Source organism: Idiotropiscis lumnitzeri, chromosome 16 (assembly GCF_059441095.1).
Source record: "Idiotropiscis lumnitzeri isolate Australia: NSW breed Sydney's pygmy pipehorse chromosome 16, RoL_Ilum_1.0, whole genome shotgun sequence".
In the NCBI taxonomy this organism is placed as follows: Eukaryota; Metazoa; Chordata; class Actinopteri; order Syngnathiformes; family Syngnathidae; genus Idiotropiscis; species Idiotropiscis lumnitzeri.
In genome coordinates this window covers 11,646,607-11,663,721 of record NC_142406.1, presented here as the reverse complement: position 1 = coordinate 11,663,721, position 17,115 = coordinate 11,646,607, and the positions used below count along the sequence as shown (strand labels likewise).

The 17,115-nt window shown below is 44.7% G+C and overlaps 2 protein-coding genes across 10 annotated transcripts in view; one reads left to right on the top strand and one right to left on the bottom strand.

Moving 5' to 3' along the window:
- The window catches only part of LOC148321432 (relaxin-3 receptor 1-like), a 17,026-nt gene extending 1,786 nt beyond the window's left edge, over positions 1-15,240 (bottom strand). The window contains exons 1-4 of one of the 7 annotated variants that reach the window (XM_088319299.1): positions 15,112-15,240; positions 8,661-8,770; positions 958-1,061; positions 78-261 (exon numbers count right to left, since the gene is read on the bottom strand). The gene's annotated coding sequence lies outside the window, so the exon portion shown is untranslated. Of the gene's footprint in view, positions 1-77; positions 262-957; positions 1,062-2,346; positions 2,494-2,729; positions 3,475-8,660; positions 9,144-10,120; positions 10,172-15,111 lie in introns of those variants that run through there. The other 6 variants (XM_088319301.1, XM_088319300.1, XM_088319303.1 and 3 more) reach the window with 6 other exon arrangements.
- LOC148321431 (zinc finger protein 516-like) lies at positions 2,297-16,342 on the top strand. 3 transcript variants are annotated; one of them, XM_088319297.1, is made up of 5 exons: positions 2,297-2,476; positions 11,197-12,509; positions 13,340-14,440; positions 14,504-14,568; positions 15,185-16,342. In XM_088319297.1, the coding sequence occupies exons 2-5, from the start codon at positions 11,345-11,347 to the stop codon at positions 15,239-15,241; spliced, it is 2,388 nt and encodes a 795-aa protein (XP_088175423.1). In that variant the 5' UTR covers positions 2,297-2,476; positions 11,197-11,344; the 3' UTR covers positions 15,242-16,342. The 3 variants fall into 3 exon arrangements, with proteins under 3 accessions (XP_088175423.1, XP_088175422.1, XP_088175421.1); XM_088319296.1 differs by lacking the exon at positions 2,297-2,476 and adding an exon at positions 2,549-2,651; XM_088319295.1 differs by lacking the exon at positions 2,297-2,476 and adding an exon at positions 2,662-3,265.
- The last annotated feature ends 773 nt before the right edge of the window (positions 16,343-17,115 follow it).

Sequence of the window (17,115 nt, the reverse complement as noted above, 5' to 3'; positions counted from 1 at the left end):
TTACTTTGTTTATCCTATTAAGATTGTAACAGTAGAAAGGGATTTGAACAATTATATCTATTGAAAGAACAACTTACCTAAAGAGCCCGATTGCAGATATTTCTTGTGTTTTTTTTCCAGCCCGCAACTGTCCGACCGCAGCGCGCGCCGTGGAACTTATCTCCGAGGCGGTGGACTGCAACAATGCCATTATCTCGCCCTTGACGCTCCGCCCCATCCTTTTTCCTCGCTGGAAATGACCCGGGATGACCGCTGCACTCCCTATGATGCAATCACAATTGTTAAATCAGCCGGTTCTCAAGAAATGAGAATTTGCAAATGTCAATGGTCAACATATTTCTTTTTTTTTACCTTTCTATAAATCTGTATCATACTCTTTTCAATTAATGACTGAAAATACGGATTTGTTCTACTCCACTTTCACCCATTGAAATGGATTTGTTAAATAAAGTTTTGTTAAATAAATTTTTAGAGAAGCGTATTACATTCACTTGAGAAAAAAAAACTTGTTTCTTTTAGTTTTTTTGGGGCCTGTTTTTTTTTTTTAATTTAATTTTTTCTTCTCTGTTTGATGGAGTATTTTTTCTGTTTTTCAGAGTATTTTTTTTCTCAAGTGAATGCAATACGCTTCCGTAGATTTTAAATCAAACATTTTGGAGATCCATGAAACGTACGAAGATTATCGAGCCATTTCCAGCATCACGGTCCACACAATTTTCTATTACAAGAATGGATGAACTCAGTTAGGACTGGGTTCATTCCTTGCATTTAGATTGATTTAGGGCAGATTACTTACATTAACATTGATCATTATTTCATATTTGCATCTAATATATTTTGTATCGAATTGATGGAGTTCTAGGTTAAAAAAAAAAACGGATACAATATTTTAGGACTATGCAATCGGTTGTGATGTTCTATTTATATGCCGGTGTGGTTGCAATGAGTCATCGTTACCGGTCGTTGATCGTGGAAACAACATCAGCGGCGAAGGCCCAAATGAGATTAGGCGGCAATGAGCGGAAGGAGATGCTCGGGTTGGACCAACTGATCAATGGCACCTGGTCAAATCGACAAAACAAAGCCGTTTGCGTCATGTGCAACCTGTGGACTGCTACATTTCAGTGCCCTAGCTGTTTCGAAATGTTCAATACGCCACAAAGTGATTTATGAAATAACTAAATATATTCGTCGTTCTAATGTGAATATACAACTCCTTTGACCGCGTGATGCTGTCACTTCGAGGTAAAAGTCACGAATTGCATTCTATTTTCATTATGGCGCCATCTAGCGGGTTTCATGCTCATCTTGTGAGACTTTTCTTTTTTTTTTCCTCTCCCTTTTTCTCTCCAATCCAAGTGTCAAACAAGTACTTACCATTTCCTCGATTCAAACCGACTAAATCATGTTGAATAATAAGCACAAGAAATTCTATTGCATGGATACTATGTTGCCATGATACGAATCATTTCTAAATCTAGATCATCTCCGTTGAGACAATATTAATATTGCTACACATACAATAAAGAGGCAGAAAAACACCAAACCTATTTCAATTAAGCTTTTCTCTATGCATTTAGTTCCTGTTTTAATAGTCATGAATTATTTTAATTTACTGTTTGGGTCCTGTATCGTCACTCCATTTCAATAATTTCAAAGGTAATCGATTTTGGACTATTTCCTTTTATTTATTTATTTATTTTGATATCAGAGATAGTTTTATTTTTTGGGGGGGAGGGGTGGCATGGGTTTAGCTAATATAAATAAAAAAATAGACTATACGTATTTTTTAAAGACAAAGCAACAAGTGGACTATTTTTTTCTAAAACGCACGAGTTAGACGCATGGTGGAATAAGTCTTATGCAAGCTTTTACATGTCGAAATTATTTACTAATACATGAAAATATGTCAATAACCTGACACGGTACAATTTATTGTTTTTTTTTTCTAAGGTGTTAAAAAGACTTTTTAGAGTGGCAGAAGGCCATCTGTTGTTGAGTATCGTAATAAATTATTCTTAACGACGCCATCTGCTGGATTTAGTGCTCATCTCGTACTGGAGCGTTGAATCCATCGACTTCTCCGGTTTGATATTTAGTGACGTCACGAATATATGGTTGTTTTTAATTATTATTTTTTTCTTTAAATTGCACTGTCACTTTACAAATAAATAGTCATCAACAATGAGTTTAAGACTGTTCTCCGTCTGAAACAAGTTAAAGAAAAAGTGAGCGGCTCGACCGCGAACACAACCCGCGCTGTCCACTTGCTGGCGTGGTGCCGTGCGCGCGCACGCACTCGCGCACGCACGCTCTCGGCCACCAGGCGGAGATGCTCAGCCTCACCAGTTATTAACGTTATCTCTCGAGTCACTCGCCTCCAGGAACGAGACGACACCATCGCGGCCGCCTCAGGTGCACCTACCCGGCCGTGATTTCGACTACGACGCCGGCGACAAAGTTACGAGAGCAGCAAGTATGTCGCCATTGTGAACGAGGAGAGAGAGAGAGGGGGGGGGGAGAGGGGGGGGGGGGAGAGAGAGAGAGAGAGAGAGAGAGAGAGCGAGAGAGAGAGGGAGAGAGGGAGAGAGAGAGAGAGAAAGAGAGGGAGAGAGAGAGAGGATTCCTCCGCCTTCAGCGCTCCGAGCGAGGTAAGGAACGCTTGAGTCCGACTGCCGTTACGAGTTCGCTGTGTTTTTTTTCTGCCCCGGGACGAGTAGCTTCCTTACCTCCTCCTCCGGACTTCCAACGCGGTTTTATCGTTTTCGCCTCGTCCATCTGCGTATTATCAACAAAGTTAGCGCAAACAAGGCTGCCATTGTGGCGGTGGATTAACGGGCTGACCCCCCCCCTCCCGCATCTCTTTGAAATATCTTCATAAAAGCCCCTCTTGAACGTGCTGAAACTATCGGTGATTGGTTTTGGGTTGGGGAGGGTGAAGCCAGCAATGATGTGTCGCGCTTGTTGTTTCCACAGTCTTAAATGGGGATTAGCGAGCGGCGACGGGACGGGAAGGGAAGGGCCATCAAAATGTAAGAGCATGAGAAGAGAAAAACATCAAAAGAAACACGACAGTTGCCACATGGAAACTAGAGTTCAACAACTCGAGAAAGTCTACCAATTGGATGGCTCCATACAGATGTGATCCGACCCTTTTTAGGACTATTCTTTGATCGTTGTGGGATTATGGATGGATGCCTGACCCAATGGAACAAAAAGAGGATGGATATTTTAGCTTCATCCGTGCATAACTTCCTGCCTCCAGGTATTATCTGTAAACATTTAAAAACAATTAGTTAATCATGACCTCAAGTTATGCACCCTAAATAGATGAATGTATGCATTTTTGCAAACTCTTCTTCAGGTTTAGACATCAGAAATGAAAATTGCCAATTTGTCGTCGTCGTATCGATTGCAAGGACAGGAGCCGATATTTACTCTTAAACAACATTAGTGACAGCTATTTTCTAAAGTTTGCCTTTTGATGATGTAGAATGGACACGCTATTTTCGTGAATAGAGCTACCTGACACTTCTCCGGCCAATATTGTTCAAATTCGTATGGAATGTGTGTGTGTGAACATTTAAAAACCGTTGTTTCTCATATCATTAAAGCCAACGGTGAATTCATTTGAGCTATGTGAATGCCTTTATTTAGCCAGGTTAGGAAAGTGACAACAGCTTTGCATTTGCAACCTGACTACGAATCGAGTAAAACAAAGCTATATTTAAAGAAATACGGTACATGGCGATCTTTTTACATACTTACGTAATCAAGTACATGAATGACATTATAGCGCACGGTGAGAAATAAAGTTGGGAACAAGATGCAGCCTTTATGTACGGTAATCCCTCACTACGTTTTGGAATCAATTTGGGATTGTTGATTGATCTTGAGGCGGCCAGGACAAAACGGAGTCTGCAAATACGTTTCATCTGCCAATCCTTTTCGATTAATCGGGTCTTGAAGGAAAGGAGTCTGTTGAAAAGTGGACATTAAAACTACTCAAAGACCTGATTACTTTTTCCTACCTTTTTGGAGATCGGCCAGAGTTTGAATATCGCATTGATCATTGTGAGACTGTAGATTAATTTCTTAAGTGATTGGATGCACAATTGTCCTATCGCCTCCATCTTTGACTATTTTTATTCATTTTTTTAATTATTTTTAATTTGTAACTCTTTTAAATGACGACCACATAACTGACCAGTCCTGTAAGAATGCTAATCGTCGCCAAAGTCTTCACGTTGTGTAACAGTTCATTAAGTGCTGCTGTTTTGGTTTGTAAAAGAATACAAATGAGCGTAACAGTTGACTCTTCAATTCCTTGTGCAAACAATTTATGAATGACGCCTTCTACAGGTGTGTTCAATAATCTTCATTTCATCATTCCAATTAATCTTTTTTTTTTCCTTCAAAACAAGCCTCACATTTCCCCTCGCTTCCTCCTTGTTCCATACTCATCGGTGCTACTCCTCTCCCCGCCCAACCCCGCCGCATGTGGCCAACCCAACATGTGGGGAGGTAATCCCAGCTATTAGGGTAATCTCCTCAGCATGACGATCAATAGAGGAGGGTGCGCGCCATCTACCAGACGAGGGAGAGAAGGAGAGAAGAGAGAGAGAGAGAGAGAGAGAGAGACAGAGAGGGAGAGAGAGAGAGAGAGACAGAGACAGAGAGAGAGAGAGAGAGAGAGAGAGAAGGCTCGGGATGGTGGCAGTGGGGTTGATGTGGAGGGGGGGGGGAATTTGGGCTAAAGAAAAATGATTTAATCATGGAGATTGGGTCACGGGGCTGGACAAGGGGACGGCGCGGGGGGGGATGGGTACAGATTGAGCAGACAGGAAGATGTGAAGGGGGGGCAAGGCCATCATCAACACGTCCGCAGAGGCTGACACATTTGTTAACTGCGTTTATCTTTGCTTGACTTCATTCCCCTCATTGAATTCAAAAAGCATACGCAACCATACGGGCGTCGCCGGGTACCAGCTGGACCCCCGAGGACCGCATGAGAAGCCCGCAGACCTGGACCAAAAAAATAGCTTCATGGTTGGGTTTCTTTTCTTAGGAATAAATCGATTTGGTGGGGCCACTAACTAGTCGGATTTGTTGACTGAAAAAAAAATTGAAAATTAATAGATAATTTTACTTAAATAGTCAATTTATCTGCGTGGGATAACGGTTTGGATGATGGATGGATTTCTAAAATGCATTCATCTTTTTCGAACTGAGCTCGATTTTTGATGAAGTCTGGCAAGTTTTTGGACGAGCTTGTTGAACAACATTTTCGAAGCGGTACTTTTCATTTGTCGGTGCACTGTACGACCGAATTATGCCGCAAGCAATCGAGCGTCGGGAGAACGCAGTAAAACTATGACTTAGGCTCTCTCTCTCCGTTACATCTGATTGAGTTTCATTATTTTATTTATTCTTATTTTTTTTTAATGGTGCACAGTAAGATGGAAGGTGGCGACGATGACTAAGACGTGCGCCCATCCTTTCTTCTATTCAACCCCGCCGAGGGCCCGGTCGACATTGGACAAATGCGCGAGGGAATCGGGTTACTATAGCGCTATTCGACTCCCGAGCAACGGGGCGGTGTCAAAGATGCGGCGGCCCCGGCGGGGAAACCTAATCCAAACCCCGCTGCCGGCTGCCATTCTTCTGCTTTGCCGCGGGCGCGTATCCTCTTACTTTGTCACGATCGTCGCCGACATCGCTGCTCGCGGAAAGGACATTTTTATGCTGGGATTACAAACATTTGGACTTGAGGTTTGATGTGGACAACAGATTATGACAAGGTCAAATACAAAGACAAACATGTTGACTTCACTCTCTCATCTTTGCACTTAATAATCCCCCGCATTTGTCTTTGGTCAGCGAAAACGGTTTGAACTCTTATTTGCACATGCTCGCTCGTCTTGGTTAAACTTCAACAATATTCATTTTCCATCAGCTTTGGGCAAATTGGCTCGTTTTTTTTTTTTTTGGCCCTGATCTTTGGTCGTCTTCCATTTTTGTTTGTGTTCACTCATCTGTCCATCTTTGGGAAGGTTGTCCAGTCTTTACGATACCTGCAAATCAGAAAACTGACATTTGGAAAAGACCCTTGGAAAACATCTTATCAACTCACACTCAAAGGAAAGTTAGCGCCGCTTTACCAAATGACGAGATTTTTCAGGCTTTTACAAAAGTCGTTTTTCTCATCATGCTCAGTCACATTTTCTCAAAAGTTTCCCCTTCGTCCACGACGCTCTAGTGATTGCAAAGTTTCCCCGTTTGCCCAAACAGCTCACATTTAAACCCTACAATCAAAATAACTCCAATACTTCCTTCTGACGTGTTTTGTTATTTTGGTCTGAGACGGTGAAAAGCTTTGGTGTGACACCGTTCTCATTCCTCTTAAATTCTACGACACATTTCAACCAGAATGGAAACCGAGGAGGCAAACGAGCGCCACCGAGAGAATCGGTCGATGCAGACCTCGCCGCGATAATCTAATCCCTGTTGAGAGTGCTTTTTTTAGAGAGCAAGTTAATGCCGGCAGATTATACACCAGTGTCTCCCACACCGGCCAATCCACGCTGAAAAGAGAGTGGGGGTCAACAATGGCAAAAGTTGCTCCAAAGACGATTTAAGGAAAAATAAAGTTGTTCCATCTGCTATGTTTGCTCGAATTCGCTTTTCCTCGGGCGACCTTACACTTCATGATAAAAGGCCACTCGCGGAGCAGCTCGCCGAGTGCCGCAAAGAGTAATAATCCCCGTGCATGTTGTGTAACTGCACAGTGGGTTGACAAAGCGGCGGGCGGGGGTGATGTGCACAAGTTGGACTGCGGAGCCGGCGGCCGTCTAATCTCTTAGGTAGATGAGGCTGTTTGCCCACACCGGCTTCATTGTCGCTAAGTCGCTCGAGGAACCGGCGCAACGCTGTTGGCGTAGGAGGACCCGTTTGCGGATACATAAGCGGTGGGAAATTATTATCGAGAACGCAGAGTTATTTGCATTAACTGACGAGAGACCAAAGTCATCAAAGGAACATATGTGGGATGTCTCCAAAGCGCAAACGTACAGTCTGGCCTAATAAGAATGTGGCCCCGCCCCCTCCCTCGTGTTGATCAAAGTCAACAAAGGATCGGATCGATATTTCGGCGCGCGAATGTTTAGTTGCGTGCGCTCAACCCAACGGCGGACTTTGTGATTTTGCCGCGCGACGCTAAACTATTAGGAAGCTCGCTCAAGCGTGTGCATTTGCTGGAAATGTCGAGTGTTCGTAAAACATCTCAATAAAAATAAATGATGTCAAATAAACACATTCGTCTTACGGTAACTTTAGCTTCCACTTCTTCGACGACGACGATGCTCTTTTCAGGAATATTTTCTGACAGTTTGATTGCGGTCTGGCTGCCGCCCACGCTTGTGTCTTGGCGCGACAGACATATGGTTTTGGGGTGGAGTCTCATGACGGTCGGTCGAAGGTGGTGAGTTTTTGTGGGTGGTGTGCTGTCGGTCAGAGGCGCCCAAGTCCGGTCCTCCGGAGCCGTCGTCCGGCCTGTTTTAGACGTCGCCCTCCTACAACAAACTCAAACTTTGGAATCAGGTGTGTTGGACACGTCGCTTAAAGTCATCTCGAGTGCACGATCAGACAAGTCGCCCCCCCTCCAAAAAACAAAATAAAAATTACATTTCTTTCATTCATTCTTTTAATGACCTTTTTATTCAACTCTGTGTTCACTGTAAGCAGGTCTGAGATGATAATCTTCCGAGGGTCTTTTCCAAACATTTTCTGATGCACAAGTAAGCTTTAGTCGTCTGTACTTTTTGTTATTTTTCTTTATTTAATTCTTTGGTGGCGTTTGCCCAGCTAGTTATTTCTTGACATCGCTCGTCTTCAGTCTTTGCAAGTTTATGCTATTCTTTGGTCATCTGCGAGTGTTTTCAGCAGCTTTAAATGTAGCGTTCACATTTGAGTTTGTTCAATGTCGCAAAACGTTCGGCGACAGTTTTAATATTTTTATTCGTCGCAAGCTCATTTTAAACATACTCTAAATTCCCTTCCGACTAGAGTACAGGCGAGCGTCTTGGCAGCATCCTATGCTTTTTTTTTTTCATTTGTCACGGTAGAAATGTTAAAGACGCCCGAAAACAAGCCCGTTGGCTGCCACAAATAAAGGACATGATCCGTGTTTGGCATCGACGTTATTGTTGCCGGCTGTAAATTTGGGGGATTATTTGGAGAGGAGCGAGCAAATGACTTTATATTTGCACAACATTCGCGAGCAAAATGTCAATTCGTTTGATGCGGCTTGATGAAAACAGACAGGATTATTGGTCCGAAAAGAGTCGCTGCGAGGTGCGGCTTAGCGAGCCAACGAGCGTGGCTCTGGACACAAGCATAAGGACGGTCACGTGCTCGCTCTCTCCGGTCAGCGGTCGCTTTGGCGCAGGCCTGCTGCTACCGTTTGTTGGGTGACCTCATCTCGAAAACATTTATCGCCGATACGTCTTTGATACTGTACCTGAGTACGATTAAAAGCGGTTCTAAAAATAGCCACTCGAGCCATTTTGGATGACTCGCAAACATCCTATTCGCCGATGATGCTATTTCGAGTCCTTGGCAGTTTTGGTGCAGTGGCTATTTTCATGCGAGAACATGCTCACCCGCACATGAGAGCAGGCGGCCGTCTCACCGCGGGGAGTTTGTGCTGAGCTGGTTGTGGGACGTCAGGATGAATCAATGCGAGGACAGCTGACTGGACATGCCTATTCATCTGCCAAAGAAAAGGGAGAGAAAAGGGGCGTGAAAAGATAGGAGCGTTCCCCCCCCAGAGCGACATTACTTAGCACACCTCCAAAGGCACTACAAGCACATGAGGTGAAAAGGACACGAAAGAGAGAGAGGGGGGAAAAAGAGGGCTGCATTTAGTCATGCATCAAATGTGTGTGTGTGTGTGTGTGTGTAATATATGTACTTTAAAAAAGTTAAATAAAAAAAAATATTGCTTTTTTGAATAGCTTGTTTCACGCCACAGTCCAAACTGGATCCATCCCAAAAGCTTTAGTTGAAGTGGACTTGCGTGTTCATTAGGCAGGCACACACAGATTTGAACAAATATATATTAAAAAAATAATTCAAACAAACCTCTAATAGATACAATAAATAATTAAATATCAATAACCCCCAAATTCTGTGAATATCGCAATAAAATAAAATAAATTATTCGAATCAATAAATATGGAATTAACTCAGATGTATTTGAATAATATATGAAAATAATAAAACGTGTGCAAAATATCAAATCGTAAATATGTTAGAAATTACACACCTCAAGCACCACATTTATTCAACAATTATTTTGAATTAGCGCTCCCAAGTACTAAACTATTCAACTAATAAGTCGATATGAGATCATGGTAAAACACTCTTTGAACTTACAAAGGGCGAATATTTAGGATCTATTAAAAAAAACAAAAATAAAGTACGTCAAACATTTTTTTTTTGGGGGGGGGGGCGCTAACGTCACAGTCTACGTCATTACCATGTTCACCCCATCGTCCCAAACCGGCAAATATGCCAAAAAGTTGATTAATAGCAGCTTGGATTGAACATGGCTTCCCCATGCATCGAATCGCTCGCTCGACAAAAACAAGTATTCGGATACTGTATTGAAACGATTTTTTTTTTTTTGCCTACGATTGAGTCGGCCTCCCAACTTGTTCGGTAACAAAGTGAATCCTTTGATGTTGTTTGAAGCGAGACGTCGGCGTGACATTGAAGGCATAATAAGGAGTTTTTCTAGGTTGCTTCCACAAAGGCTCTTAGTGCTGCGGTGGTGAAGCCCCCCAGACTGATGGCCTGTTTATTCCCATCTGTTGACTTCATCCCCATTGTGCTTTAACCTTAACCCCCTAATTGCCACCCTCCAGTTCCCCGTGCGCATCCACCCCGCCCCCCTTCTCGGAGGACGGCGTGCCACATTACCCGTACGCTAATCCGACGGCGTCCGCAAACACCTGCCGCGTTCGGGTCAGACGCCCATCTCCGGCCCCCTTTCGAGGACAGATGTCGCGCCGAGAAAGACACGAGCGAGCCTCTAGCCCCCCATTTAGAAAAAAATCACCTTGGTCGCACTCGGTCCGAGTCGTCTGTTGTTCTTGCCGCCTCTCTCGCTCGAACAATGACCCCCTTCCACCCCCTCACCCTCCCCAACCCAGGGCGGTGGGGGCGCAGACGTGAAGCGATGTGACAGTTCTGGCGCGTCCGACACAATAGCAGGTTTTACTTTTTACTGCCCGGATAGCCGTCGAGTAGACGTTGTGTCGCAGGAAAGCCCCCAAAATGAAACGGTCTCCGTGTGTTTGGCCCGGTCACACGCACCATTGTGCGCGCAAGCACGTGTCTGAAAGCGACTGGAACTTTATTCCCCGCCCCGCCCACAAGTTTGAAAAGACGACGCAGAAAGCATCGGAGTCATTCGTGAAACAGCCACGTTTAACATGCCGCCGCCAGACAAGACTCTCATGTCAGCACTTAGCCCCGGCGCAAGCGCGCGTTTCCGTGCTCGCCGCCGTTTGGACATAATGGATTATTGATCGTGAATTCGAGTGTGCCGACCCCGAGGGCCCATCCTCATTGGCCCCGGAATGAATACGTCTCTTCATGCTTGGCCTCACGCGCTCAATTTGGACAGAGGCCGGCGCTCTAATACATGCAGACAGCCGCCTCTCGGCTGCTGAGGGACAAAGGTTAGACCCGAGTCCTCTGTAATTGCAAATGCTCCTAAATGGATTGTCGGTGCCAAGCTTGTGCTTACGCGATGTGCGCCGAGTGAAACTGAGTACAAACAACAACAAAGGACTGGCCGCTTCTTGAAAGTGCTCGGAAATCGATGAGTCCAATTGATCGTGAAGAATCGTGTTGATTACGGGAGAAGTGATTGCTGATACATTACATTTGGAGATTTTAATAGAAATATTTTTTTTAGATCACCCCGCCACCCACCAAAAATTAGAACAAAAATAAAATAAAATCGATGCTAAAACTTTATTCAAAAATTATATTCGTAATAGACATTGGCCAACCGTCTTAAAACCTCTTTTGTGTTTCCGAATTTGCAGCCGTCGCTTTCGTGCTACACGGCCACGTCTATGAGAAGTCGATTCTTTGTTTCGCTCTAATTTCAATGTTGTTTTTCAGGTTGACTCGAGTTTGCATTTTGGAGAAGAATGGCCGGATGACCTCAAAGCGGTGATGCGTTCCAGATTTTTCGACGCCTTCTCCGACGACCCGACGGCTCTCTGAAAGCAACCTTGTTGGCAAAGTCACACGAGCCACGCGGCGATCGATGGATGCCAAAGCCAAGCGGCAGGAGGAAGCGCCGGTTAAAGACTCCGAGACGGAGGAAGACGCCGCCTCGGGGCACACGTGCGGCGTGTGCGGCCGCAGCTTCCCGCTCCTCAGCTCGCTGTCGCAACACATGCGGCGGCACACCCGCGAGAAGCCCTACAAATGCCCCTACTGCGACCACAGGACGGCGCAGAAGGGATCCCTCAAGGCGCACGTGAGGAGCCACAAGCTGGGCCTGTTCGGCCTCGCCGACCGGCCGGCCCAAGTGGAGATGGTGAAAAAGAAAACGAGTAAGAAAAAAGACAAAGATCTGGAGGCGGAGCCGTCGGACCCCGGAGCCTTTTCCTGCAGCATCTGCGGCCAAGACTTCCCCCAGGCGCCGTTGCTCAAGTCGCACATGAAGCGGCACCGCAGCGCGCAGGACCACGGCTGTCGCATCTGCGGCCGGCGCTTCCGCCAGGCCTGGTTCCTGCAGAGCCACATGCGCATCCACCGGGTCAAGGCGCAGCTGCGGGGCGGCAAAAGTGACGAGCCGCCCGCCGCCGTCAACGGCGTGACGCAAGACCCGGCCGCGCTCGTCAACGACGAGTGCCTCTACGAGCTCTGCGGTTCCTGCGGCCACTTCTTCGCGGACCGCAAGACCTTGCGCGTGCACGAAAGGTTACACAAACAGAGCCGCGATGCGCCGCCAGACCTCCAGGCCTCGCAGGTGACAAAGGACAGTTTTTTGGAAAGGCTCGGTCTCACCCGGGTCGCACTCAAGGAAGCCCGGCCGGAGAGAAATCCGGGCCGGAGAATCCCCGAATTGGATCCTGTGTGCAGCTACCAGGCTTGGCAGTTAGCCACAAGAGGGCGACTGATCGAAGCCGCCGACAGATATTTCGGCGGGGATGAACGACTCGCCGACGCCGAGGTGGCGTACGACACGGCCAAGGGCGAATACGTCACCGCCAAGTCGGAGAAGAAGAGGAAGCCCGTCGACTTGCCCGCTTCCAGCGCCAAAAAGAAGAAGGGCGACGCTGGCCTTGAGCAAGCTGATAAGGAGAAGAAGAGCGGCCAGAAAGAGCGCATCTTGCTGAACGGACTTGGGCAAGCCTTTTACGAGGCGTTGCAACACAGAGCCGTCAAAGACAAACGCGGCAACGGAAATCAGGAGCGGGAAGGTAAGAAAAGGCAAAAAAAAAAAAATACAAATATTTGCTCCTAATAAAATACTTCTTTCCTAAAAATAATTATTAGGGATTAAAAACTAGGTCTGTCAAAATTAATGCGTTAATTCTGGAGATTAATTGAAAAACTCAGTTTGATTTACCTCAAAAATACTATATTATATACCATATTAGCTGTCCATCTTTAGCGCATCATCTCAGAACAAAACACCGTGCTTAACTTACCACTGGGCCTTGCAAATTAATCGTAATTCATCGTGCAATTTTTGGGGTGATTAGTTACAAAAAATTATCACTTGACTGCACTCATCAAAACTGATTCTAATTCTGAAAATTAGCTGAAAAAAATTATTAGGACTACATTCCATACAAAAAGGAATGTGTCTCAGTATTGAACAATAAATGTCATAAAATAAATATTAGAAAAAGAAATACACCATTATTAAAAAAAGATGACAAATGTGAGGAGAAAAAAAATATATACCCACGACCCAGCAAAATATTTTTTTCCCTTCAAGTTGTTCTAATGAATTGCAAATATTACAATAAACTATTAAATACAAAAAAAAATGACTAGAATATGAAAAACATACTTTTTTCCTAAAGTGGACAAAAAATTGAGACCTCTTGTGGACATATATTGTAATTACAGCATGTGTCTTAAATGGCAGGATTTATTTTGACTGTGCGGTAATTGTTGTCTTTTAAAACAGTTTGGTCTTGTTTTTTAAATGCAGAAAACACCAGAATTTAGTGTCTACATCACATATGGAAATTTTTTTATTGTATTTTGCAACCACTCTTTGCTCGTTTCTGCCTTACAGATGAAAAGCCTCTGCTGTGCGAGCACTGTGACTTCCACGCAGCCGACGCCTCACTACTCAGGTCTCACGTGCACGCGCAACACCGGGACGGCAAACGGAGCGCAGCCTCGGACAAAGCGGCCGGCCAAAGTAGTTCCGAGGCCTCCGGCTACGTGGACTACCTCAGGAAAAGGAGCGCGCTGCTCTGCCAGCCATATTGGAACCCCTACCCCGGCCCGCCTGGCGAGTTGAACATCAAAACGGAGACGTTGGACGACGGAGAAGTCAAGACGAGCGGCAACTCGGGCGGCCTTCTCAACTTGTCGGCGCTGGCGGACAATAAAGGACAGCACTCTGTTCAAAAAGAATGCCAGCTCAGGCATCGGTGTCCGTATTGTTCCCACGCCACCTGCTACCCCGAGGTGCTGTGGATCCATCAACGGGTGTCGCACAGGGTGGGCAACGGCAGCTCAGCGGCCCCGAAGTGGGCGCCGTGCGCTAACGGCTCCCGCGGTCCAAAGAGCTCCAAGTGGAGACGCACGGGACCCCCGCCGTTCCTCGAAGGGAAAGACTGCCCCACTTTGCCCGCGCCCCGAAGCCGGCGCACGCAACCGCCGACTGGCGGCGGCGCCAAGCAGGCGGACACTAAGAGCCATCCGGGTGCCAAGTCCAAGCCTCAGGCGAAGGACGCAAAAACTCCGGATTCACGCCCGAGGGTGAAGTCCGAGCGGAAGCGCTCGGCGGAGAGCGTCGGGAAAGCGACCTCGTCCGTAAGAACGGCGCCGGAGGGAAACTTCCCCAAGGAGGGCCTGGGCTTCATGTTGAGTCACGGTGGGGCGTCGTCCAACTCGGACCGGCACCACCCCCGGAGGCTCCCCTCTCCGAGTCCCAAAGGGGCCGACCTGTGGGCCGCCATGAGCATGTGGGGCCACAGGGCCTACTTGGAACGGTTGCTCTACGCTCAGGCCAAGAGCGACACTGCCAGCGCCGTTGGCGCCGGCGCCGTGGCGGACGCGCCCACGGACTTTGACGTGGTGAACCTCCTGAAGAGCTCCAGTCCTCACGAGCTGGCCACTCTTTACCAGCATTGGGGCTTTGTGGACCCCAGGATGGACCCCCAAGGTGAGGAGCAAACTTCCGCACGATGTTCATGACGCTTGTAACACCATCTTTATATCTTTGCAGCAATGTTGCGGCTCAACGGACATTTTGCAAATGAAGTCCATCCCTCCCCTGAAGCTTCCAAACAAGTAAGTTTGGCTTCTTACGAGGGCTGTCAAAATTAAAGCATTAACTCGAGATTATTTTTTTTTAAAAATGAACGCGATTAAATATTTTAACTCAGTTAACTCCGTTTTACTTCTAAATAAAATTGGCATATCTTGCAAAGCCAAATTCCATCTTTAGCACATCATTTCAGAACATAACACCCATATTTGGTCATTTTACATTAATTACAAGCATCACAAAAAATAGTACAAGAAAAAATTTGATTTCTCTCAATTACGTTTTTTTTTTTCTTCTTGTGGAGTTTCAGCACCCTCTAGTGGACAGTTTGTGACTAAATCCTCCCACCTGATGTCACAGAATTCTAAAAATAAATAAATAAATATAAAACAGATCTATGACTGAGATACACTTGTTGATAGGAAAAATGGTAAATATTCTGTCTCTACTGGCTAGAGTTTGCTCATGAAAAATAATTTGAAACGGCAATACCTGGAAAACTGTCTCAAAATGTGCAGTCGACATCTGTTGCTTTGTTATTTGAGACATCAAAAGCTGCTTTCTACCTGTCGGTGCTTCCCTCTTGAATTCCATTTTTTGTGATGCAATACGCCCTGAAGTTGAACCGTCTTCCCGCAGGTGACCAGCCGCTCCACTTCCACCTCCACCTCAGGGTCTCTCCATAAAGGAACGTGAAGACTATCAAAGACGAGAAGAACATCGCAGCGGAATCAGGAGGACTCATTTCGAGAGTGACGCTCGCTTTTGTGTGCGGACAGATAACAGATGAGGACCTGAACGACCGAACGTTCCCAAAAGTTGGGAAGGATGACGCCGATTGGAGACCAAAAATATGCAATGATCAAAATTGATGTACCCTGTTTTTTTTTTTCACATTTTCTTTATGTATGCCAACACAATTCGTTGTGCTTATTTTCTATCTTATTCATTTTATTTGTTGACAAAGAACTTGCAAATTCATTGAACATGCTTAACATTTTGTTTTGTTTTTTTAACAAAAGACCTGCAGTGACTTTATTTGGACATATTTCAAGTCATCTTTCTCTTGCAAACGTGATATGATGCACCGGAAACCACAAAAAAAAAAAAAAAAGACAATATTTCCTCGAATAGTGGCCCAACCTCCCATAAAAATTAATTGCCTCCCCTTTTTCCCAACACACTCATTTAAAGGCTACGGTCACTATTTGCAACCTCGAGCGGCGAAATGTGTTTTTAAAGGTGTTAATTGGACGCAAAATGACGTTAGATGAACTTTTTAATGCTGAAAATGGGACCAATTAGATAAAGTATCCCTTTGGTAATCGTCCTGTGAAAAACATCTGTCGTTTTATGTGTGTATGTGATTAGTAGAAGCAAAACTACTGGAAATGAGAAATGCTTTCACCAAAAATTAATTGTGTGAAAGGGGAGAACTCCAAAATGATTTTCCAACAGTTAGCAAGCTTTGAATTGTCACCAGAAATAATTCAGGTACTAAGACATTTTTTTTTGTTTTCACATCAGTCCTCTGTTTATGTTTTGTGTTTGCAGACGTATATTTAGTGTGTTTATACTTGTAGTTTTGTATTGACGTCCCATAGACAAAATGTGTTTGTACCAAAACAAAAAGCCATCAAATTTGCGGGACTTGAGAGTGACGGGTACTGACTTTCAATTTTCTTTTTTTTGTTTCATAATTTGTACAAGATAGTTTTATTTAATTGTTTATTCCAAATGGAATTGAAACACTCTTAAGTACTTGATATATGTAGTTGAAAATGTTCAATTAAAAAAAAAAAAATACATAAAACAGCTTCTCCAAGTCTTCTATGTGCCTTTTAAGAAATTGTCTGGGTCTGACCAACCGAAAAGTTTAGAACCTGAACCTAAAACTCTGCGCGAGGACACTTTGCAGTCTAACAAGTTTGGTACGAGAGATGGATTCGTGAATTTGTTGTTGACAGAAAATGGTGAATAACTTTTATGGAGTAGCAGTATTCATGTGACTGCTGATGCAGTAGAAAGCCTCGTCATGACACATGAAAGGAACGTGTCAGGAGGGAGCGCACCACAAAAGCAAAAACTCAACGCTAACTCAAGCCCAACACTGATGCTTGCTAGCTCATTTACAGCTAAGATGTTTTGTTAACAAGTAAAGGAAGCACTCGTCGCTTAACCAGGTAATACTTGATTTTCAATTCGCAGGTCTAGCCACAAGGTGGCAGCAAAACCAAAGAATAAGAAATATTGGGTTATTTCCAACGTTTATAACGCGAAGTAAACAATGTAGTGAACAAATCTGGGCTAATATTTCAGTTACCTTCATGGACAGGTATATTATTTATTTTTTTTTACTTGATTTTTATTTTATTTTATTCTTTTCTTTTCTTTTATATTATTTTGTATTATTTTATTTTATTTTGGCCATACAGCTTTCGATTTGAGATTCTGGCCAACTGACATACTTTTTCAAATGTGTTTAGTCCTTTTATCAGGTCGACTCCACAAACAAACTAATCCATTTCATTTCTGATTTTCCTCAAACTATAAAAAATGTTTTTGGTATC

What these genes read in the sequence shown, in the direction of transcription:
- LOC148321431 (XM_088319297.1), top strand. Translation starts at nt 11,345, where the DNA reads ATGGATGCCAAAGCCAAGCGGCAGGAGGAAGCGCCGGTTAAAGACTCC. An exon ending in CGGAAATCAGGAGCGGGAAG is followed by an intron (nt 12,510 to 13,339) that starts GTAAGAAAAGGC and finishes TCTGCCTTACAG; the next exon opens with ATGAAAAGCCTCTGCTGTGC. An exon ending in CCCCTGAAGCTTCCAAACAA is followed by an intron (nt 14,569 to 15,184) that starts GTAAGTTTGGCT and finishes GTCTTCCCGCAG; the next exon opens with GTGACCAGCCGCTCCACTTC.